The sequence below is a fragment of the Uloborus diversus genome, chromosome 6 (genome assembly GCF_026930045.1).
Source record: "Uloborus diversus isolate 005 chromosome 6, Udiv.v.3.1, whole genome shotgun sequence".
NCBI classification, from domain to species: Eukaryota; Metazoa; Arthropoda; class Arachnida; order Araneae; family Uloboridae; genus Uloborus; species Uloborus diversus.
Genome location: NC_072736.1, coordinates 133,783,357 through 133,809,468, shown reverse-complemented (window position 1 = coordinate 133,809,468; position 26,112 = coordinate 133,783,357). Strand labels below are relative to the sequence as shown.

Sequence of the window (26,112 nt, the reverse complement as noted above, 5' to 3'; positions counted from 1 at the left end):
CTCCTTTTTTGAAGTCGGTTAAAAAGATGGCGATTATGTATAAAAATAGAGAAACGTTTTTACTTTCCCAACGATGATTCTTTCAATGAGAATAGACAGTGCTATATATTTGTAAATTTGATGGGAACCTTACTTTTGGATCGATCCTCATATACACACATTACAGACAGTTAGTTCGGGACACATAGTTCGAGGTGCCCCGCTTCCCGAACCTTCAATTTTTTGGGAGGCGGAAATTCTGAATTTGCTGAATGAAACTCTAAATTTGGAAGAAAGATAATGATTTTGCCGAATGGAACTCCAAATTTCGCCGAATGGCAAATTGAAGGAATGGCAAGCCAATCAAATTCTTAGTAGTTAAGCATAAGTTAAGAACATTAGTTTGGGATGTTTTAGAAAAGTTTTAGTTCTACTTGATTCTTTAATAGTTTAGTATTTTCTCATAGGTTTATCGGTAAGTCCGCTATTTTCACTTTTAAAACAATTTATTGATCTGTCTCGTTGCTTTTGTTGGATACCAGTTTATCAAAAAGCTCACTTCTTTACATTAAAAAAAAGGTTTCTTGTAGGGTAGACCGACCAGTGTATGAAACAGGGCTGCGTAGTCGTAGGAAAAATGACCGACCCCGGAAATTTTAGAGTCTTCGACTCTGACTTCGACTTTATCCAAAAATCACTCCGATTCCAACTCTGCAAGTATTGTCCGTTTTTCACGAGAATGCACTTCGCCACGCCTCCTTCAACGCAGGGTTCCATTTTACGCGGGGGTGATCGGTAAGCAATCCACGCGCTTCTAAAGGAGACAAAACCAGACATCCTTAACTTGGGCGTGCATTTTAATGTGCTTTAAATGTGCTTAATTTGCACATTAGTGTCCTTTACATCACTTGCTTCACTTGTCTGTTGTTATTTTAGTTATTCTTATGTTTTAAAAACTGCTGCTTTTACAGCAAAATGCTATAATCCGAATGTACCTCCAGCCGAAAACAGCGAAAAAGAATAATCCGATACTACGTGACGGGGTGGAGTCAAGTGTCTTCTTGTGGAAAACGGACAATACTGGCAGAAATGCGAACTTTGAGGAAAAACAACAGACTCCGGCTACTGGAACTTTAAACCTTCGACTTGCGACTACGATTCCGACTCCTTTACCCCAAAATCAGTCCAATTCCGACTCCTTTACCCCAAAAGGAGTCTGACTCCAAACTCTTTGACTCCGACTCCGCAGCCTTGGTATGATCAGCACGTAATTTTTTTGAAAAAATGGGGTTTCAAGAGAGTTTTCTTAGATGAACTCGGTGTAGTAACTTCCTTCTCTACATTGCCAGAAAGAAAACAACTAGAAAATGCTGAGTTTGTCCACTAGTTGGGGTGTTCATTCACTGTGTTGGGGCAATTTTTTTTTTTCATTTCAGGTTCCCGAAAAACCTGATACAGTACTACTATAAAAGTTCTCCCAAATTTCGACAAATAACTATATATGAGGAGTTTACTTTTAAAACGGATTATATCAAACTTGATATTTTTTTGGAAAAACGTAAAAAAGTTTTACGCACAAACACTAACTGTTAGGATTTCGAATTTCTCGCAATGTTTTGGTAGAGTAACGAAGTGACAGTTGACATAGGTGTAGGAATTTTTCCTCAATTTTGCCAGTCCTAACTTGCCAATTGTATTTTGGATATATTCCTTTTTGGTGTAGAACAGTGGATATAATCTCTTTTGCAAAAAAACACGCATTTTCTTCAGAAATAAACTTTATTAGATTAAAACAATATACAGTACAACCTTGATATCTCGAATCTCTCGGGACAGGAAAAATTTTTGAGATATCGAGTTTTCGAGTTATCAAGGTTTTTAAAAATATACACTACTAACTCTCACATTTACACGCACGTACGCTATATGCATTTATATACGTACTACTGGACCACATCGAATTACGATCAATAAAGTAATCTTCAATATTTCACTAGATTTGAAATTTTCTAATTGTCGAAAGTGCACAGGATGAGATTTTGAAATGAACAACAATTTCAACTTGGGTTTTTTCACCTAAAAATTTAAAAACTCTAATTTTATCTTTATCCAGTAACCTCACATTCAAAAGTTTCTCAGCAGCCATTTTGTAGGAGTTAAAAAAGCTGAATGAAGAAAACGAGGAACGCATTTTCCGTTTTCGCTTGAAAACTGACGGACGAAAAATCGAACCCCTTTCCTCAAAGTGGACAACATGTTCGACAGAAACACTGCACCCCCTTCATGCAACACTCCCCAATTATCTTTCCCCAATCCCCTATTCACAAATTTCCAAGAAAAGGGATGAAAAACGTTAAGCAATTGTCCCTGGAACAGGTTTTACTACAAAAATTGGCGAAGCAAAACTACAATTGAAACTTGCTTCTGTGCAAAAAATTTCGACATATCAAGGGTTTCGAAAAATAAATTTCAAGATAACTATGGAAAATACATAGGGGTTTTTATAGAAAATGCTGGGGAAAATTTTTGTTTCGAGACATCAAGGGTTTCGAGATAAGGAGGTTCGAGATATCAAGGTTTGACTGTATATATATATATATATATGTATTTTTAATACATTTTTTTTACTCTACTTTATTCCTTTGTACTTACTTTATTCTTTACATTAAATATTTTAAATACAAAAAAAAAAAAAAAAAAAATAGAGAAAAAAAGAAGGGCCTTCGATTTAAAGCATGAACAATAAAACCACCCAAGCCGATTCAAATAACAAACAACGTTGATGGTATTAATACATCACAATTTTTATCACAATCATAATCACAATTTATATCACAACTAATCACAATTCAATCATGAATCAATCACTATTTAATAGTAATATTAATTATTTACTATTAATTTAGTAATCACAATTTGAGGTAGCGCTTGCCTAACTGAGTACAGACTTGCACAAGGCGCAAGGTGCTGCGATCTCTTAATACGGACGGGTATCACACTTGACTGGAAATGCTCAGTCAGTGCCTCGCGCCGCTATTTTATTTGTGAACTACTTTTAAATTAGAAGTGGCAAATTCAAGGTTGGATATGTGCCCTTTTGATATGAAAGTGAATGAGTGGGTACCGGCAAATAAGGGATAAGTTCCACTGAGCTGTAAAAGACCTGGTGAGAAATAAGGGGATGGATATACACCATTTAGGTGGTAAAACCTATGTTTATGCATTTTTTTAACAGTAGATATGGGCCGTGGTAGCCCGATCGGTAGTGTTGGATTCGGGGCCGGAGGGTCCTGAGTTCGAACCTCGATGGTCGAAGACCCACCGTCGTCATTAAAGGGGACTGGGCGACGTTAAATATGCTCGTGGTCTCAATGTCCTCCAAGTGAAACGATACCTCTGGGGGTGCTAGCACCAGGTAGCTATTAGCTCCTGGACTAGTTCTAAATTCTCATTAACTGTTCGATCCGGTGATGGTGCTGCCATCTATCGGTATATAAAATAATGGAGGCAAGGCACTTAGTATGCAGTCCTCGACATAAATACAGTTGTAGGCAGTAGTGACTCTGAATAGGAATAGGAACAGTAGATATGAACCATTTCAAGAAAAAAGAAATTCATGGGTCGATAGGGCTTACATAAAAGATTCTGAGAAAGAAAAAAAATTTCCCCAAAATAGGATTTAATCTGTTTTGGAAGTACATTTCTCATATGTCATCTGTTGTCATGAGCCAAATGGTACAATTTCTTGCTATGAATTTTTGAAAATGAAATTGCGCTGAAGTTTTCATTTACTGGTCGGCCTACATTAGTAAGGGTGTTTTGGGCAAGACGATGCGACATCACATGTCGCCACGAAAACCTTGTCACGAGCACATGAGGTGTTTGGTGAGAAGAGAACAATTAGCAGAGACAGTCAAATCTCTTGGAAGTCTCTCAATCACCCGATCTCCCTCCCGATGATTTTTACTTATTGAGTTAATTGAAGAGTCAGGTATGCGGGGAAAAAAACCTCACACACTTAAAAGGTACAGTATACCATTGAAAACTCATTTGCCATTATCCCTCAGAAAAGAACTGTTACGCTTGCCTTCCAGTTCGAAATTTCGAACACACTACAGCATTGATGACAATGGTAGCTGTTTTCAGCATTTTCCCTAATAGGCACTTCTATTGCTTATGAACAAAGATACATCCTGTGCCACTGTCAATGTTGTAAATCTTGTACATGCTGCTTTTATTTTAGCCACCCTAAAGTAAGCCAAAAGGGAAAAGTATTCTACAAGGGAAGCTTCCTTTTATATGCAACTTCTACTGCAGCGGCAGTTAACATTCCAGTCAGTTACATAGCTCGGTGGTGCCATATAATATATTTAAAGTCACATAGCTTAAAATGCATAGTCTAAAAATAAGGATGAAAAAAGTATCTAACATTTATTTTCTAAGAAACTTTTAAAGGTCTCTCTTAAAGTTTCAAAAAAAAAAAAAAAAAAAAATTCTACGCGGTACTTACTTCGCTGGAAAGAAGAAGAGTTAATTTTCGTTCGGAGGTCTTCAATTATTCATGTCTTCTTCACTTCAGTTTGTTACAAACATTTCCAGAAAAACTATTTATGCGTGGCACTTCGTTTTTTTTCGGTGTTGAGCAGCGTTTTCGTTTAGTTTCATCTCAAAGTAAATGCATAAAATATGGTTTTCAAGGGAAAAGAAATTTTAATCATCATGAACAAATGAAATTTGAAATATGTAAGTGTGTTTTTGTGATTGAATGGGCACCACTTTCTTAACTTCTTCTGATTTAGTGTTTCTATAACTTTGATATGTTTCTTCTTATACATATCGTTTGTTTCAAGTCATAAAAATGCTCATTGACATTGTTTAGAATTGCAAAACTCATTTTTGGAAATTATTGACAAAAGTGATTAACTCTGTAAAAAAACACTTTCAAAGGATGAAATGGAAAATGGCACCGAATGAAAAAAAAACTTTCAAATGATGAAATGGAAAATGGCACCGAATGAGAAAAAAAACTTTCAGAGGATAAAATGGAAATTGGCACCGAAAGAAAGAAAAAACTTTTAAAGGGTGAAATGGAAAATGACATGGAAAGAACAGAAATATACTATTAAGATTTTTAGCGTTTTTAATGTTTGCTCTTTTAGATTTAAAAACAAACACAACACTCAAATGCAATATTTTAAAAATAAGAATTTTTTGTTCTCCCCTTTAGCTCGACGATAATAAATTTTTATCTAAAATAAAAAGTGCAAAAGTATGTTTAAGTAAATGTTTGAGTGAATTTCCGATTTCTTAATGCATGAAATGTTTCTAGAATCATTAAAAAAAAAAAAAAAAACTCCGAGTGTCTCTATTAGCACTGAAATTTTCCCATTTTTTAACGAAAGGTGATTGTTTTTTTGATATTCTGCTATTTCATTATACGAAGCGTGTACCTGCAAAAGTAGGTATATCTCCAATTCCAATTTTCTCGCAAATGCGCCCCCCCCCCAGTGTTTTCATTGCAACACTTAGCTAGGCCAACAAGCTGAAACAGTCAGAGAATTTCAGAATGGTTTTCCCAAAATGGTTTAAACAAAACGGGTAAGGCATCTTTTTGTAGCGCCAGACATGTGCATTTTTGCAGTCATACGTTTCGTCAAACTCTTTTTAAATTCTTTTTGAACTGGAACTAGGCTTGCTCCGCCTCCGTGTCTAATCTTAACTTCCCATTTTGGTGTCCGATAACTTAATTGGAAGCAGGGGTGCCCCAAAGAGAGGTCACGGGAGGTCACTTAATGTTCCGAAAATTTCCCTATTCGGGGAATTTTGTCTGACGGTACGGCCAAATTTGGAGTTCCTTCGGCAAAATTATTATCATTTGGCGAAATTTGGAGCTCTATTCGGCAAAATGAGAATTTTCTCCTTCTCAAAAATTTAAGTTCAGGGTGTCCCTGATTGACAGCATCAATAGCTCCTACCGCCAATGCATTTTAGTAAGGGTTGGACACATTCCTTATTGAACCCCTTTTAATAATAGTTCTGTGACTTTTCTTTACTAATAATAAAGCTGAAAGTCTCTCTGTCCGGAGGATGTCTGGATGTCTGTAGGATGTCTGTGGGATGTCTGGAGGATGTCTGTGACGCGCATAGCGCCTAGACCGTTCGGCCGATTTTCATGAAATTTGGCACAAAGTTAGTTTGTAGCATGGGGGTGTGCGCCTCGAAGCGATTTTTCGAACATTCGATGTGGTTCTTTTTCTTTTCCAATTTTAAGAAAAGAAATATCATAAGATGGACGAGTAAATTACGAAATTATCACAACGTGGAACCGTAACATAGGCAGAAGCCAATTGGCGAGATACGAAATTATTATAACGTGGAACCGTAAGATGGGCACAAGCCAACTGGCGAGAAAATTCACCATACATTATTTGTAAATATACAGGCGAACCAAAAGGCTTTTTGATTTTTCTATTACGGGCAAAGCCGTGCGGGTATCACTAGTATCACATAAAACTGGATGTACTTACTCTCTTCTAAAAGATTATATACCTTTTCAAAGAGTTTTTTTTTATTGTGAATCTTTTTTATTAAACACTTAAATTTCTATGATGCATTCAATAAATGAGGCATGCTAAGCTAAAGTGGATCAAGTCCACTTCGATTTAATCAACTTCAGCCCTAAATGTATTGTACAGATTTTGGCAATGAAATGTTACATTCATAAACGAAGAGTTCAGAGCTGAAGTAGATTAGGTTGAAATGAATTTGATCCACTCTAACTCTGATAATGGCCCAAATAGTTGTTTAATGCACATTTCCTTCAAATTTGGTATTTCTGCATTCATTAATTTGCAAATTAGAAGTAAAAAAAAAACAAAACTGATTGTATCTTAAATTTTAGAGGCAAGTGAATTTTGGTATCTTCTTACAAATAAAATACAGGAATTTCATATTTCGGAAAAATTTCTACTTGGATTTAAAAAGAAGTTGAAAAATTTAAGTTTTCACCGAAAAATTAACTTGTCACTAGTTTATTAAGGCTTTTACTCGTTTCTTTCTGGGTTTTACAGCATAATTAATTATTTAATTGCATTTTTTAAAAATTCGTTGTAGTATATGATGCTATATTCAAACTTAAAGATCTATTCGTGTATTACTGAAAGAAGTATTACCATTATTTCCATCGCTGTCCATCGTGATGTACCCCAGTACATCGCTTTGCCGTGATTAATGGCGTGTGTACAGGCACGAACTACCTCTGAAATTCAAAAAAATACTTCAGCATTTGTCGGTAATTGAAGAACATAAAGCATGAATAAAAGTTAATACTCAAGACTCCAATTTGAACGAATACGCATATTTTAGAAGCAGAGGATGCATGCACTGTACACTCACATACACATACGAGTGCTACTTTTTTTTTCAACCTCCGAACGTTCACACACGCACAAACAGACACAAAAGATTATCGTGAACAACCCTTAGAGCAGGAGTTAGTAAATGGAGGGAGCAGGTCCAATCATTGGCTTAGCAAAAGCTTACCCAAAGACCCCAAGTCACGTGACTCAACAACGACAAATGGTTGGCACTTATTTTTTCTTGAAACAAGTGAAAGAAACCTGATTTCTTCCAATGATTTGCTTCGACATCTATCACGTGACTTGGGGTCTTGGTCTCACCAATGAAAATCTTCACCTCTCCATTTTATCTCTTTTCAATGGAACATCCGATGGCGTTGCGCGTAGATGTATTGCGCAGTCTCTCTTGTCTAGTACACTCGTCTGTCACTTCAGGCCATAGTTGTCAGTTCTGAGCTCGCTCGAAGTACATAAACATACTTAGAAAAATAGAAACCCCCGCACAGTGTGAAAATCCTGTTCTGAGCTGTCATTCGATTTCTGCACGCGAAGGGTTGCAATGCAACATGAATTTAACGACGAACGAGTAATGTGTATGGAAAACTTTTATGAATAGCAGCAATGTGCGGAAATAGTGTTAAAACTTCGAATAAGGAAGCAAAAATGTTCAAGGTACGACCATCACAGTCTGGACTTGACTCCTTCCGATTTCCATAGTTTTGCTCTGATGAAAATTTGGCAATGTTTAGCTAAGACAAGCGCAAGGAAGAAGCTTGTTGCCTTCTATGACTAGGGTTGGCATTGATGGAGCCACGCTACCACAAATGTCTCAATTAGACCGATGATAATGCAGAGAAGTAGCTGGGTAATGTATTCAAATACTTCAAATAAAAGATGTTCATTTTCACTGTAGTGTTCTTTTCGCAGTCGTGTTTAGGTTAAAAAAAATAGCTCTCAAATATTAGAATAATTTTTCGTCCAAATAAGTTTGTAAATACTGCCGTGTGCAGGTAAACGGCAGTATCTGCAGAAATGAGTTCTCGAGATATTTGAAGAAACGCGTTTTGGATTCAATACTAACAATAGGAAAATGTTGGAATTAGACATCGTTTTCGCGCCTTTTTTCAGCGGAAACTAAATAAGCGAGCTTGTACATAAAAGATTGCGTACAATAGATGACAAAAATGCAAAGAAATGAAAAATTTGCAGTTACTGCCCTTTACCTACACACGGAAGAATATCGCATCTCAGTTCATATAGCAGATTGTATAATTCAGTCATTTAATGAGCCTTACCTTCGATTGGGCACATGGGATCCGTTCTGTTGATGTAGACAATGTCCACATATTCCATTTGTAACCTTTGCAAACTGGCATCTATAGCTGAATTGTAGTAAAAAAAATGACTTACACTTTAAAAAAATATAATTGACATGAGTAAAATAAGAAAAATAGTGTTAAATAGAAATACAGTCAGCAAGAAATAGAAATTACACCTTTTAGCCACGATTATTTAAAATCACAAAAAGTACATAAAAGTAACAAGTTAAAATTCTTTGTTTTTATGTGATCACTTTTGGCAAAGCAACACAAATTTTAAAATTTTTCGGAAAAAAAACAAAGAAAGAAAGAAAATTTGCGCACAATGATCATGCAGATATCTTTACTGTTTTTAACACCACCAATCTGTTACTGTTGAATTTAACGTCTGATGTGCTAAAATGAAGACTAGTTTATCCTTACCTTCCAGGATAAATTTTCTCGACAGTCCTCGGTCGCTATCTAACCTGGAAAAAAAATTTAAACCAATAAAATTGTTGGAAGGTTACATGTCATGTTTTCAATACTTTCTGAATGCAAACGATGAAAATATATTCTAAATTGAACGGCAGAGTAACCCTGCAGAACTTCCGTCCTGAGCAAAATACTCCCACCAAGGAAGAAAAAACTTTTTGTTTCATCAACTATTTTATTTGTTTCAGTAAGCCTTATTATTTTGTGTAACATGAGGCGTTTAGAATAAATAGTAAGTAACATATTTTCAACTAAAAAACATTTTAAACAATTTTTGTGAGGAATAGCTAGTGAGAGAAAAATTCTCTCACGAGAGAGATCTCAAGTCACTCATTTGAACGGTTCTGGACGGTTAAAAGAAGAATGACAAAAAAAAGGAAAAACATTTTACTTACACCACTAAGAACTACAAGTGTTTAGAAGAAAATGAAGAAACAAATTGCACCTTAAATTAAAAAAAAAATAATAATAAGTAAATACTCGGAACAAAAAATGTCTAACTCAGCGCAATGCAAATGTTTGGCATCGTTATATCCTTTACTTGCTTATATTGGTTATTTGCTTCCAGAAAATAAACCTGATTCAGAGTTCCAGGTCGGAATTTAAAAAACATACGACATAATTTGATAAAATTTTAGGATATTTTTACTACACCTTTTTAATTGCACAAAGTCACTTGATTATAGACATATACAAAGTATTAAACCGAAAATTGCAAGAAAAACAAAATGACTAAAACAGAAATCATTTACAAAGCTTCATTAAAAAACCTCTTTATTTATTTATTTTCATAAAATATTCAGCAAAATCAGTACATGAAACTAACATTTTAATGTTAGTTAAAGAAAATTTTTTAAAGAAAAGGTAATGATCGAGGGATTTATTTTAAAACCAAAGCTTATTACAGAAAGTAATAATTCCGAGTAGTGGCCCCCAGCAGTTCCTTAATTGGGCTCGGAAGTGTCCCCGGCGTTGAAGTCGCTTCTTTATAGGCATGGGCATTGGGCAATGTCGTTCTTTTCAATGATTTGTGTACCAGAGGATAGTTCACTTCTTTTACATATGTTTAAATAACTTCGTTCATTTAAAAAAAGTTATTTAAAGTTTTAAAAAGTTCAACAAAAAGTTACCAAATATAAATTATTCAAAATAAGTAACAAAACCTATTTTATCAATTTACTAGTGTAAACAAGATAGCGACAAAAAGTTTAAGAGCAAGTGATGCCGAATGCTTTATTATAAAGTAGAGAAGAGAAACAAAACTATGTTTACTTGGGTGGAATAACTTAAAGTCTAATATAAGTAAAAATGAACAAAGAAACTAAGACAAATGCACTTTCAGTGCAATGTTTAAACTCCATTCACCGTTCAAAAGAACTGATGTTCATTTTTTAGAAGATCGTACTGTACCGTTCATTTTAAGGAGTCGTTCTTTTTGATTCGTTCGTTCATGAACGACACATCCCTATTTCCGAGAGAAATAACGAGCTGAAGTGATTGTTTTAAAACATTCTCCAACTCTTGGAGTTGCTTAAAAATTTTCCTAGAATATTTATGCGGGGAAGAACTCTTAGAGCTCTTTTTGGAAAAGAATTTTTCCCCGCAGTGCTCTGTACCAAAAAACAACAAAAATAAATAAATAAAATTACGAAATTATCGGGTGAGTGCAAAAGTTCGTGCGGAGTTGTGAAAGAAAGTCATACAGTGATTAGGCAAGCAAAACTCTTTATTCAATCAATGATATATTCTCCATCGTTGTTTATAATCTTCTTCCAACGTTCTGGCAGCATACGGATGCCCCGATCATAAAAACTGCGTGGTTTAGATTCGAAGAACGAAGACACGACGTTTTGTAAGGCATTCAAAGAGTCAAGTTTTTTTTCCATTTAAATGATTTTGCAATGACCGGAATGAGTGGTAATCCGATGGTGCGATATCAGGAGAATACGGTGGATGAGTTAGGACATCCCATTTCAGGCTGTTCAGTTTGCGTAGCGTCTGTCTTGAAACGTGTGGTTTAGCGTTATCTTGATAAAAGACTACGCCTTTGCGATTTGACAAGCTCGGATGTTTCTGTTTGATTTCTCGGTTCAGATTAGTTAATTGACGACAGTACTTGTCCGAATCAATCGTTTCGCCGGTGGGGAGAAACTCAAAATAAATTATACCCTTGCAATTCCACCAAACACAGAGCATTACCTTCATCGGGTGCAAACTGGTTTTTGCCATTGCGTCACCATGTTCACCTGCCTGTTTCCATGTGCGTTTGCGCTGAACGTTGTTGTACAGGGCCCATTTTTCATAGCCCGTCACTAATCTATCCAAAAAACGGCTCGATTTTGAGTCGCCCGAGTAAAGATACGGCAGCAGAAATTCGCTGGATTTTGTTGCTCTCGGTCAACAAATGGGGCACCCATATATCGAGTTTTAAATCAAATCCGATTTTTTTTAAACGCCGGAAAGCGGTTGATCTGTCAACGTTAAGTGCTGTAACAATTTCCTCTGTTGAAATTCGCGGAGTATTTTGAACTAAAGAACGCAAAACGTCGTCATTAATGTCGGAAGGTCGACCTGAGAGTGGCTCGTCTTCCAGCTTAAAATCTCCTCAACGAAATTTTGCTAACCATTTTTCCAGAGTTCGTTTAGCTGGTGCTTGATCTTGATAAACGTCTTGAATGTTTTTTACGGCTGCTGCAACGTTTATTCCCTTCCGAAACTCGTAAAGCATAACATACCGTAAATGCCCTTTATCGACACTCATTTTAAAAGTAATCTTTCTCGAAGCAGTTTGTATCTGCACAAATTATTTTGATTGGAATGAAAGCTGCACACGTCACCTTTCCAACGATCTGATTTACGTAGATAGTGGTATTAATGACAACACGGTACGCCCGTTCTAACGCCATCTATTGCAACTCCGCACGAACTTTTGCACTCACCCAATAACTTTATCGGATGCAGTATAGCCAGTCGAAGCTCTTGATTCAGTAAACAAATAAGTAACAAATAACAAACAAAAGCTACTTACTTGCTTCCCCACACAAGTTTTGTGGCAACAATGTAGCTCGAACGTCTGGAAAAAACGGAAACTATGTAATATTACAAAACCTGAAACATTAAAAGCAAATCCTAAATTTGGTATCAAATATTAGGTAATATTTTGCATTTGTCACGAAATCAGAAAATTAGCTTTAACTCGAAAACATATTAATTCGTTAAGATCTCTAACTCGCCTCCTCCACACACACATATTGTATACTAGTGATTCTCAACCAAGAGACTCGCTCCCCTAGGGGGGGGGGGGAGGCGTAGAAGAATATCAAGAGGGCGAGAATGTATTTAAAAAAAAATTTAAAAAAAGGATAACTAACTATAATTTTCCCAATTGTGGAGTCCCATGCAAACAATACATTAAAACAACAATAGGAAAATGTTGTAATGGGGTCGCTTCCGAAATTTTAAAAGTATTTTTTTCTGGAAGAGCATGCTTAAAAACATAGGATTTAACCATTTTTTACATAATACTACAAAGATTAATATTTTTTAGCAATTATTTTAATCGTTGCGCAGATTCAATTTCATTTTTACACTTCTGCACATGACATCACAAGTGATGAAATGTCATTCAGTGACGCTATCAGCGCAGAGCGCAATATTTAATTCGCTTCTTTACTCACATGTACTGACAACGAAATAGCTGGTAGCAAGTGTAGGGTGCAATATTTAATTCGCTTCTCAATTATCAAAATCTGGAAACGCAGTAGACAGTAAGCATCCAACGCGCCGAAGTTCATCACTTATGACGTCATAAAGACCACGCCTTATTTGAAAAATCAGACATTTCAAAAAATTAATTCAAAAATAAACATTTGAAAAATAAAAGATTTTCCTCGCTCCATGTTATTTTTAGCCTACTTTCCCAGTAAAAGTCAGAAAAAGAAGAAAAAAGCATGAAAGAAGGCTTAATGCATCTTAAAAATATCCCGAAAAACAAAAAAAAGTCAAAAATAAATAAAATAATTAAATAAATATCGAAAAATTAAAAATTGGAAAGTAGGGTATTGAGATGGGGAAAAATGTCTGTCGGTCTGTCTGTCTGTCGGTCTGTCTGTCGGTCTGTCTGTCGGTCTGTCTGTCGGTCTGTCTGTCTGTCGGTCTGTCCGTCTGTCCCCCCCTAATAACTTTTGAATGAATAGTCCGATTCGAACAAACTTTTTTTTGTTCGAAAGATCTCGGCAAGGACACCTCATTCCCATATTTCGCTTTTTGGTTTGAACTATTTTTTGTTCAATTTTGAACAGTTCAAAAAAACTTAACATTAGCTCCTACGGGGAAATTCAAGGCAATTCCGAACTGTGAGGCGAATTTGCTTCAAACAAACTTTGTAGGAAAAAGCTTTTGATGAAAAACTTGTATATAAAATATCTTTTTGATTTGAACAATTTTCTGTTCAATTTTGAACAGTTCAAATCCCTTAACATTAGCGCCTACGGGGAAACTGAAAGTCAATGTAGATTCCGTACTTGAAGGCGGATTTACTTCAAACAAATTTTGTTGGAAATAGCTCTTAACGCCGAACTCCAGACTCCGAGTCCGAGAATTTAGGGGCACCTGAATCCGAATCCGACTCCTGTGCCCGACAATTAATCGGACTCCGACTCCCCGACTTCGACTATGACTTCCTAGCTTTGGCAAAAATTTATACACGGACAAATGACTGACTCCGATTCTTGGATATTAGACTCCGACTCCTTCATCCCAAAATTAGATTGACTCCGACTCCGACGCTATGGTTTTAACTGTGAAATAATTATTGTTGATGTGATTTGTTTTTATTTTAACGCTAAAGTTTTTATTTAGGTATTCAGTTTTCGGTGAATAAACTCGAAGTCATTTATGTTTCTACATAAAGATACGCGCAGACGATTTTTTTTTTTTTGACAATGAAAAGTATTTCTTTACGTTGACATTTTATTGTTTTTATTTATCTTGATAAGTGCATTAATTCATTTAAAAAATTATTTTTGGCAACAGGGGAAAAAGAAACTTTTTTTTTTTGATAGGATGTATTTATTTTAATGAGCTTATTAATTTTTATTATTTTTTTTTCGTTTTGAAAGCTGTTGAAGAATTTTTTTTAAATGGAAAAAAGTGTATTAGCTGCTTTGTTTAAAAGTTGCTGCGATTTTATTTGTTCGTTTTTTTTTTTCTTTTTTTTACGCATCTAATTTTTTTAGATGAGTGAGGAATATTTTATTCCTAGAAAGTAGCTTAAAATATTGGAAAAATATGTTTGAAACAATTTGCGATTTTAGCTATTTTGAGAACATTGATCAGGTACTAGAAAGTAGTATGGGTATACAGGAAAGTAGGCTCGTCTAGTTCTAGACAGAACTTGTTATTTGCTCCTTCTATCAACATCATCTCCTTCTATCAACTAAAACTAGTACTTTTGACTAATGGAAACAACCCCATTAGACGGTTTTTTCGCGCTCTTTTTCAGCTGAAACCAAATAAGCAACTTTGTACAATAAAGCTAACGTACAACGATGACAAAAATACAAAATGAAAAATTTGCAGTTACTGCCCTTTATCTACTCACAACAGTATACCTCTTTGTAGAGCTTATTATCTTTACTAATATTATAAAGAGAGAGGGCGGATTTTTGTGTGTTCGAGGTAATCTCCGGAACCACTGCACCTATTTGAAAAATTCTTTCACTATATGAAAGGTGCTTTCTTACTGAGTAACATAGGCTATAATTCGAAAAAATCCGATAAATAGCTCTTTTTTTAATTCAAATTTAGGCCGAAATTTCATGTAAATTGCCTATTATTGGCTATTAAAAGGGTGAAAAATTACTTGCACATACTAATATTATATATCGTTAAAAAGGGTAGAATTTTCTGCGTTCTAAACAATTTCTTTCAATGCTCTAACTTAATTACGGTAGGAGTAATAAGCGTTTTTAGCACGAGCTTTTTTAGGCTTAGCTGACATTTAGGCACTACTTTCTTCATTAAATCTATCAATAAAAAGTTAAGGAAATGTCCCACAGTTTTCTTTTTGACAGCATTGGAAAAAGCGAGATTTTTTAGTCCAGATCTCTTTCGACCTATGGTCGAAAAAATTAGCTTCTATCTTCAAAGGAAAAAAAAGTTACAAGCGTTTTTAAATCAATTTCGAAATATGTCATTTTGATTCAGGTTGTCAACTATTTTATTTTCGCGTTTCCATGGTTACGCTTTTTGAATATTCCCTTATTTTGCATCTGATTTCTTAAACTTATTTTATTTCATGGTTTCCATGGTTACGCTTTTAAAATCCATCTTTCGCATTTTAATTTCTTAAAAGTATTTTAATATACGTCGTCATTGTTTGGAAGGGTAATTTTGCATGGTGTTTTTTTTTTCTTTTATTTGAGTTATTCTTTAAGTTAGTAAGTTATTCTTTGAATTAATTGCTGAATATATGTCACTTGACACAATTTTTGTTCTCAAGGTAGACCGGGCAAAGCCGGGCAACGAATCTTTTAATATATAAAGATTTGAAAGCTACTGTTAATGTAATTTTATTCCTTTTTGTTTGTTTGACGAAACATATATATTATTAAAGTCAGACCAAACAACGTAAGTAGAAGCACAAATTTGTAAATTACAGCAGACACGTGTTTCGGCGTTACAGGGAACGCCTTTTTCAATGCAAAAAATAATGAGCTTATGGATGAAAAGACATCCGACAAAAGCCAAGAGCAGATAAGCATGCAGCTTAAAAGATAAAAACAGCGGATTAGCCAAACACCAATGACAAAGTTATAAACCGATCAGGAACCAATAGGAATGCAAGCAAAGGCTAGGAGCTTTCTCTTAGGTACGACCCAGAAAGAAAGAATTCAATTGGACAAGGATTAAGCCGAAGCTTCAACAAAAGGAAAAGAAATTGTCAGTAACCGTGAACCGCAAGACAGGAAAAGCTGAATGGAAAACCATGAAATAAAATAAACAGAAACAAAAAATATTCGAAAAAAGGAAAAATAAAGATAAATAGAAGAAAATTGGGGGGGGGGGGGGTGTCAATCAAGACAAAAAGGTAAAAATAAACAAAGGAAGATAGATAAAAATGAGTGGGAAAAAAAGGGGGGGGGGGAATGGGGAAAGGACAGTATTAAAGATATGGGAGCCAAATGTTAGAAAAATATGGAACTGCACTAAGATCGTTAACTAAGTTAGAACTGTTCCTCAAAATATGAAAGGATTCCCAAAAGTCAAGATCTGATGAATTGGGGCATTTTTGGATAATCTGATAAGAGTTAAAATCAAAAGACTCTTTTGATTTTAACTCTTATCACTTTTTTGTTCACTGCAAGAAAAAAACTCGATGCAATCATGTTTATTAATTTTTCTAAATCAAAACTAAACGAAATTATGTTTCATGGAAGGCACAAAATGAAAATAGCATGATATGAATGTGTACAAAAAACAAAATTAAAACACGATATTATACTTATTGAGCATAGCTATTTCACTTATTTGTTTCTCACATACAAAATGAAACATAATTATCAGACACAATAAATTCTTATACGAAAGGGGGAAAAAAAATCTCTACAACACTAAGCACAATGAATGAATTTTTTTAAATCTAAAATGCAAAACAAAAAAGTTTTACATGGGCCTACTATGGCTTTCAACATTTAAACGTGCTGATGTGTGCATCATATGACTTCCTTTTACTCCAATTAAAGTCATTTCCACATTATTGGAAATTTTAATGTGATTCAATTGTTTAATCTCTAAATACCACCAACAGTGGCCAAATTGAAGCCAAATTTAAAAAGGTCGCCAAATTTGTCGCCAAGTTGGCGACAAAAGACCGGCGATATATCTCCAAGTGTCAAACAAATAATAACACCACTTGAGTTTACATCGAAATCAACAATGATTTCCCCCCAAAAAGTAGCAAAAGACCCCTTTAGGAACCTTCGAATGTAACCAAAAGAGAAGGTGCACAACTAGACCCCACTAGGAATCTACGTACAAAATTTCAGCTTTCTAGGACATACCGTTTTGAGTTATGCGACATACATACGCACATACATACGTACATACGGACGTCAAGAGAACATTCGTTGTAATTAACTCGGGGGTCGTCAAAATGGATATTTCAGGTGTCTGTATGTTTCTAGGCATATATCCACGTGTGGTCGGGTCGAAAAAAAACTCAACATTCATTCGGGGGTGAGAAAAGTGGAAATTAAGGACGATTTTTGAAGGAAATTTTTTTCGCGAATACAATACTTCCTTTTTTTGTAAAAGGAAGTAAAAATAGATAAAAATCATGTAAACAATTTCGTTAAAGCGTATTTTACTGCCGTGCTGCGTTCTTCTAAACAAACCATGCTTTTTTACTTCCTTTTACAAAACAGGTAGTATTGTATTCGCGAAAAAAATTTCACTCAAAAATCGGCCTTAATTTCCATTTTTGTCACCCCCAAATGAATGTTGAGTTTTTTTTCGACCCGACCACACGTACATATGTACCTAAGAACGTATAGACGCCCGAAATATCCATTTTGATGTTTCCCGAGTTAATTACAACGAGTTTTCTCGTGACGTCTGTATGTACGTATGTATGTGCGTATGTGTGTATATATGTCGCATAACTCAAGAACGGTATGTCCCAGAAAGTTGAAATTTGGTACGTAGACTCCTAGTGGGGTCTAGTCGTGCACCTCTCCTTTTGGCTGCATTCGGGTGTTTCTAAAGAGGTCTTTTGCACTTTTTTTGGTGGGAATTCATTGTTAATTTTGATGCAAACTCAAGTGGTGTTATAATTTGGCGGACACTTGGCGATTTTTTTAAAAATCTGGTTTTAATGTGGCCATTGTTGGTGATATTTAGAGAGTTAGAGATAGAATCACATTAAAATTGCAATAATGGGGAAATGACATTAAATTGGTGTAAAAGGAAGTCATGTGATGCACACATCAGCTCATTAAAATTAAAAGTACATTTAGAACCACCTTCTGAATTCGCACGGTCACAAAATTGGGATCATTTTCGTCTTGTTCTAGCGTTATTGACAAAGACACTTGTCCCATTTTTTTAGCAACAATAAAACAAACCACCAAGTTTTTCAGTTACTAAAAACTTCCTAAAATATTAATTATTGACATGAGTAAAAAAGAATTAACAAATAATATTGTCTAATTTCTTGTGTGATAGGAATTAATCAAAGCCATTTGGTGAAGAAGACAACGACATAAAAATATTTTTTGAAAAATATTTCAAACAATGACAATGGTTCATGGGGAATCGCTTTCTGTAAGGGGCTGCCTATAAATAGCGTTACTTTTTTTAAATTTTTTTTGATTCTCCCGTCCCCGTTTTGCCAGAGTGTCACACATTCCATCCAATTGTCACGTAGTTTTTCATTAGCACCTTCTTTTAAAAATGTCTCATGTCACACTTCTTGTTACCCCTCCCATCCCGTCACAAATTGTTACGATTTCAGGATCTCTCCCTCAAAGCGTGACATCATTTGTGGACAACCCTTAATCACAAAGTGAATAGCACCCACTTGAAAAAAAAGAAGCTTTTTTTCTTTTTTAAATAATAGAAAGGAAAATATATAAAAATTTTGACTAGCTACATTTTTCTACACATCTATTAAAGAATCTTCGCATTTTTTCACCAAGCGTCATCGAGCCTTTTCGAGTTGCGAATAAAATCAACTAAATAGGGTGTTTAAATAGAAAAGGCCTTTCGACTCTATATTATTGAACAGTTTTAGCGCTCTTTTGATAAAGGAGGGTACATTTTATTGAGGATATATGCTGGTACGCCAATATACATTTCTAGAGAAAAAAAAGATCACTTTAATAAATTGCTAAAACATAAAAGAGGTAATAATTTTAATAAATTACAAAAATTTATATTTCTAGGAAAAAAAATTTCATCAGTTGAAATTCCAAAAGCTTTGAAGCAGAACTTACTTTTTACAAGGCATGCTCGTATTTTTTTTTTAAAATAATTTTTAATTTAAATAATAACAAAAATAATTTTCTTACTTCCATCCACTGTTTTTTAAAATCTTTCCTAGAAGGACTTCAGACCTAAAACAAAAGCACAGTTTGTCAGTAAATAAGAAACACAGTGCTACTCACACATTTCATTTTTAAAAGGAATGAACTAACTTTGAAGGCGTAGTGAATACAGAAGCATAATGAATTTAAGTTTTTTTTCTCTCCAAATATTTACTTTCAAATCTTTCTTCACAAAATAATAGCCTCATCAGGTTAAAAAAAAAAAAAAAAAACCCCGCACCTTTTGTGACGCGTTGGTCGATTTATGCAACTTAATGCAGAGTGTAGCTGTAACAAGTTTATTTATGACCTTGACAATGTTTAAGTCTTTTTGGAGTACAGTAGAACCCCGAAAATTCGTCCCCCGTTAGTTTGGATCGGATAATTCGGATCGATCGATTTTTTTTTTAAATTTGAGGAGCCGTTTCCATAACATTAATTTATTTACCTCTCTCGCGGGCAAGACCGTGGTATGTCGTTGACTGAGTTCCCCTTTCATGGTAATGCAACTTTTGAATCATTTTTTTTCCTGGATAGGGAACAAAACTGATTCAAAAGTTGTATTGCAGAGAAAATGGAAATCTAAAATCGACATAACACGGTCTTGCCCGTGAGAGGGTTAATCCTCGTATCCTGAAGAAAGTGATCTATATGATTGCTGAATCTTGGAATCGGGTTTCTAAGAGTACTCTCCGAAAGTCGTAAAAGAATTTGTGGCCTGCAAATTGTGATTTCTTGGACCTTGAATTAGAAGGAGGAATGGGCGAGCATGAAAGAGGAAGTAGCACACCTGACAATTTTGTGAACTTGTTCAAAAAAATTGATGGTTGCTCAGATGTGGATATCAGTGATGTTAACAACTGGTTAGAAACAGAAAACAATCAAGGTTATGCACTTACGGATGACGAAATAATCGCATTGTGTAGAAATGAAGAAAATGATGATGATATAGGTGAAAACACCATTATCAATGATGATAAACCAAAAGTTATTAACCATCATGAAGCTACGTCTCATTTACAACAATTAATGAGTTATTTTGAACGTCAGGTGGAGACAACACCCAACGAACTATTTATTCTCAAACGGCTACGCGTGACTGTGCGACCCACAAAAGGTACAGTACTATACTGTCGCAGTAGAAGATTACAGACTTTATAATAACAAAGTAAACATGTTGACTGCTTATGCGTAATTCTTTGTGTTTCATATAAGGGTGATTTTCAATAAGTATGTTTTATTATTATTTTTTTCATTCTCCGGATAATCTGGATTTTCGATATTCCGGATTGGGTCGGATCCCAATTAATCCGAATTATCGGGGTTCTACTGTAATATAAAAGGGTAATGGGCCCTGTGTTCAGTTTGGTTATTTTGCAATGGTTTTGCACAATTACTCCAATCGCAAAACCGCTCCAATAAGACGTCCCTTTTTCACTGAACTCCCTAACAAGAAGTAACTATTGTCAAGGTCTTGGCTCAACTTATCACAGCTCCATTAAATATAATTTGACTACAGTTATTGCAAATTAAATATCAGTATAATGTAGTGCAATTTACCTAATAGTTATAGTGCAATCGACCCTGGTGCATTCTTGTTCCATATTAAAAAACATTAAAATCAAACTCTTTTACAGCTTTTTAAAAGTACCACCTTATATTATACATCTGAAGCCCCCGATGAGAGGTAGCGGAAGATCACCGTGACTTCCAAAAATGTCCTTATTCGGTAAATTTTGTCTGACAATTCGCTAAAGTTATCATAATTTTCGCCAAATATTGGAGTTTTATTGGGTAAAATTATCATCATTATGCGAAATTTGGAGTTCCATTCTTTCTGTCAGCCAAAAATTTGAGTTCGAATCGTTCCTATATTAAATTAGTTCAGGATTTAAAATAAATGTGGAGACAGTAAATTTACATAATTTCAGTACTTTAATCATTAACAGTAAAAGACACTGACCTTAGGCAAACTAGGATAGCACACCACTGCCATTCACACACACGTACACACAAAAAATAGTCACAGAAGTATTCGTGACGTTATTTCTACAGATTTGGTATCCAAATTTGGAAAAATGAAATACTTTAAACTATCAGGGCGAAATTGAAACTTTCTTAAAAGAAAAGTTATATTTTGCTTTTGGTGAAAGTTTTTAGTTCTTTAAGTTTAAGGGGCATTCCAAGGTATTTTTGACATTTATGTAAAGTCCATAACGTGACCTTTTTTGCCATAACTTTTTAATTTACTGTTTGATTAGCATATTATTTTATTTTGATCTTTTCCTACCAACACACCAGCTCAAATTAAAATTATTTGCAAATCAAACGGTAAATTAAAAAGTTATGGCAAAAAAAAGGTCACGTTACGGACTCTACATAATGTCAAAAATACCTTGGAATGCCCCTTAAACTAAATCTGACGTCGTCGACGACCAAGCATTCAGGAGGCGGAGAAAGAGAGAGAGAGAAAGAGAGAAAAAAAAAAGAAAGAAAAACATTGGGAATGAAGCATTTTTAACAAGCTATATTTTTGGACAGAATATTTGAATATACTTTGAGTCCCGTCTACTGTGCAGTAACAAGATTGCATGAGTCCAACGAATAAGTGCAGCATGTTTGAAATGTATACCTCACTTCACATTTGCATTCACTCTACTGATGCTACTTAAGCAAATTCTTTGCACTGGCAGCAATTCGAGATGGAGAGAAATATAAAAAACGACGCTTGAATCAAGAGAAGTCGAAATTTCACATTTCTCTTTCTAAGAATCTCAGAAAGAAGGGTTTCAAAAGTATATTTTTTTAAATGTATAAAACAAACCAAGGACACTTCGATACACTGAAGAATGTAGCGAAGTCTTAACACACTTCGATTACACTGAAGAATGATTTGAGTTTATAGACTTTTCCAGTGGACTTCTTTTCAAGTGGGTCCAGTGTTTTTTTTTTTTTTTTTGAAGTTTTGCTTTATTTTACTTGTCATTATACTTTGAATTTATTTCAATTCAACTTATAAATGCCTCTAGATACTCAAACCAATTAACAAATGAACCCCAGTGAATGAACGGCCTGTATTTTTAAAAATGTGTTTTCAAGAAACGTTTTCCTAGATTAATATGCAACATTTTCTATACAAGGTCAGAAAGGAAAAAAAAAATATGTATATATATATATATATATATATATATATATATATATATATATATATATATATATATATATATATATATATATATATATATATATATATATATATATTTTTTTTTTTTTTTTTTGAAAGCATAAACCAGAAAGCAAGAGTGCAAAAGAGAAAAATAAGAGAGAAGGTATAAAATAAAAATGAATTCAAAATAACTGCTGATATTAATACAGCCTCAAAGAAACTTTGGATAAAAACACAAAACACCTAATTTTAGGCATTTTCTGCAAAAAAAAAAAAGAGAGAGAGAGAGCTTGAATCCTGTTATTGCACACTTTCCAGTTTTTCCGAAAAAACTTGCAAATATATATAAACATGATGTTTATCTATCTATCTCTATTTTCATACTACATACAGTTGGTTGGTTGGTTGGTTGGTTACGAACATGAAAAATAAAACAAAGGGACACTATACACTGCTTTAGCTATATCAAAGCGAATGTCCTATTTTCATAAAAATAAATTAATTAATGTACATAAAATAAAGATACCGTACATGACTCGGGCGTAACGCGAAAATTTTAAATCTTCAAAGGGGGTCACGACTCGCAAAAGTTTGGGAACCATTGGACAAGATCGTTTTTTGTTTGTTTGCAACTTAGGTAAGATCATTTATTGCGTTAAATCACCATTTTTTTTATTGAAACCTTCCAAAACTTGATAAAAAACTAAAAACATTCTCCTAGCTTTAGTTAAATAATTTTATAAGTTAATAAAAATGTTCCTATTGTCATAAACCAAATTATTCTGAAGATGAAATACAGCTTAAATTTTACTTACCAGTCAAATTACTATAACTCCTTAAATTAAATTGCATGATTTAAGGAAACGCATTTTTTTTCTATATTTGAAACATTCATACAGGACAAAAAATGGAAAGATGTAGCCGTCTGCTTTGTCTAGTGGTCAAAGAAGGCTTATGGAGGCAGGAAGGTCCGAGTTCGAGTCCCGGCTCCGCCATGGACGTACTTTCACTCTTCCTTCTCTGAGTGAATGTGTTGTTATGCCGTGAATGGTTGCCTACCCTATAAACGGGTCCTTATGGCATGTGTGTATTGTAGAGAAGTCGGACTTCACACCAATTACGGTACAATTAGAAAAGCGAAGCAGCGCACACCAAATTGCCAGCCTAGTTGGCACAAGACAACAACAACAATGGAAAGATGTTTGTCTTCTAGCAACTCTAAGTTCAACCAAGATCAGTAGCAAGCTAAATTGTATTACTGTTTTCACACACATCTGAATTTAAAAAAGAGATATTGCAACAAAACGCATCTCACCTTCCACCAGCATAGGCATCCGCGGTATCAAATATGTTAATCCCATGGTCATAGGCAGCTTGAATGATTTCTTCTGCCTGCTGCAAAGGAAGAAACTGCGTTTAAAATATACACACAGAAACTGATAACACTACCAAATTTGGTAAAATTAGAGAGTAGAAGTACATTGGCATTTGGCGACTTGTTTACTTTCTACTTTGTGCTCAATCCATTTGAACATGTTCCTGGGTTTTAAAATTTTGGCTTTGAATTGCGATGTATTGAATATAAGGAGCATGTATCTTCATATGAAACTTTCAACTTACTAATTTTTTTTTTTTCTGTGCATGAAAAACAATAATTTGTACACGTTGCGGGTGAGACCGTACGGTCAAATCCCGCAACAAGTACAAAAGGCACAAATCCCGCACAAGTTTTTCGAAAAAAAAAGAAAAAAAAAAACAGTCAGATTAAGACTGCAATGGGAAGGTAAAGCGCAGAAGCTGCAAATTTTTCCTTTTTTTTTTTTTTACCATTTTTGTCATCTATTGTACTTATGCTTTAGCTGACTTTGTTTTCGCTAAAAATATAACACGAAAAAAAAAAGTCAAATCCCAACATTTCCTTGTTGCTAGTATGGAATCCAAAACGGGTTTCTTCAAATGCCTGAAAAACTTACTTCTGCAGATACTGCGCTTCACCATCCCACGGCAGATGACTTTAATGCTATGTCCAAAAAAAAAAAAAAAAGCTTTAGTTAAAATGAATTCTTACTTCTTCGGACAGATTTTGCCCAAATGTGACCCATGTACCTGCAAAGAAAGAAAAGAAAATATGATTTAGTTTATGAAAATTCGTTTTCGCAGTTAAGTTTATATTATTCAATCTCTCTTTTACAATTGTTATTAAACAAATATTATTCCAACTGATAGACAATGTAAAAATACTGAAAATAGTCAAGAGTTTTTCTTGAGCTAAACGAGCCAACTTCCCAATCAATTTTCTGGCATCAGCGATATTTCTCTTTCCTTTTCTTAAAATTACTTGAAAAAAAAAAATAAATAAACTTTTACTATTTATACTTGTTGCTTTTGCAAAATTGCTCATGATTAGCGGTCCATAAAGAAGTTCCCGGTGAATAAAGAAAAGGGGATTTTCTTTATATTTATAAGGTTCGGGAGTCCAGAGTTCAAAAGAACCTTGGTCCAATTTTTAACAAATGACATTAAGCTAGTTTCAAAAAAAAAAAAAAAAAGAGTTTTAAATAAACTTAATGTAGGCCATGAATGTAAAGGATATCCCACGATATATTTCAGAGCAGAGAGGAATTGATAATTTTTTTTAGTGGTTATTTTTTTTTTAAACAATGTAAGACGGAAAACCTCAATTATCTGAAAACTAACGAAACCGTTCTTACACCACTTTTACCGGTAATTATTCTTATCTTGATAGAAAATGTGGAAAGCTGGTGACATAAATAATGAACTGCACTTGAATAAATAATGTATCTCTATTTTGAGACTTGTTGCTAAATACCAGAAATCTTTCTACTTCGATCGAGGATGAAAATACCCGTTCTTCTGCTGCATGAAGAAAATGTAACATTTGATGATAGTTATTCTCTTACGCACACTCATTTCGTTACAATGTCATTTGTATTTGACTTTAATTTCGCTTTTGAATTTGATGTTTCTCTTTTTTCATGCAGACGATAGTTTATTAAGATCAAAATTTATTTTAGAACGATTTTCTGGTATAAAAATAAACTTTAAAAATCGGACGTCAGTTTATTAATCGATGAAAATTCTTTCAGAACTATTCGTAACTCCAACGAACTATAGGGGGCACTGTAGCCACTTTCTAATGGCAGACGAAAAAGGTAAAACAAACGCGCGTGGTAACGAAGAAAATGCTAATAAATCTAGTAAATTTTGTTCGTATGCACGATTTTTTCGCTTTATTCTTTTTAAATTAATTTTCAAAGTCTTGTTGATATTCTGGCCCACGTAGAAAGAAATAAGAATTCAAGAAGCATTACTAAACGTCAGAAATTAATGCAAACTACGTAGTTCGTAGTTCTAAGCAGCCATTTCCACGATGTTGAATTCGATATTTATCAATTCTTGATAAAACTAAATAATAATTGTGGCCTGACAAGAATAACAATTAATGCTAGAAAATTTAATATGACATTACGAATTATTATCAAAAGAAGATGATACGTCTTTGCCTTGCTTGGCTAGAGCTTATTGTTTTGCATTTGTAGCTGAATTATTTTCTCTCAAGTTCCCGAATCGGTAAATTTAAAATTTTTCTGTTTCAATGTTTCTAATTTCTGAGTTAAGATTTAATTATGTCATGCTATGCAAATCATCAACAAAATTCTCACGGATATACAGTGGCTCCCAAAAGTGTTCGTACACTTCGAAATTTTTTA

At 34.3% G+C, this 26,112-nt stretch overlaps 1 protein-coding gene across 1 annotated transcript in view; it reads right to left on the bottom strand.

Annotated features, from left to right (window-relative positions):
* LOC129224992 (voltage-gated potassium channel subunit beta-2-like) overlaps positions 1-26,112 on the bottom strand; it is a 144,890-nt gene that overhangs the window by 27,046 nt on the left and 91,732 nt on the right. The window contains exons 4-10 of the mRNA XM_054859539.1: positions 24,450-24,487; positions 23,697-23,776; positions 19,201-19,245; positions 12,159-12,203; positions 9,080-9,123; positions 8,633-8,719; positions 7,152-7,237 (exon numbers count right to left, since the gene is read on the bottom strand). Coding sequence (XP_054715514.1) covers positions 7,152-7,237; positions 8,633-8,719; positions 9,080-9,123; positions 12,159-12,203; positions 19,201-19,245; positions 23,697-23,776; positions 24,450-24,487 — 425 coding nt within the window. The remainder of the gene's footprint in view (positions 1-7,151; positions 7,238-8,632; positions 8,720-9,079; positions 9,124-12,158; positions 12,204-19,200; positions 19,246-23,696; positions 23,777-24,449; positions 24,488-26,112) is intronic.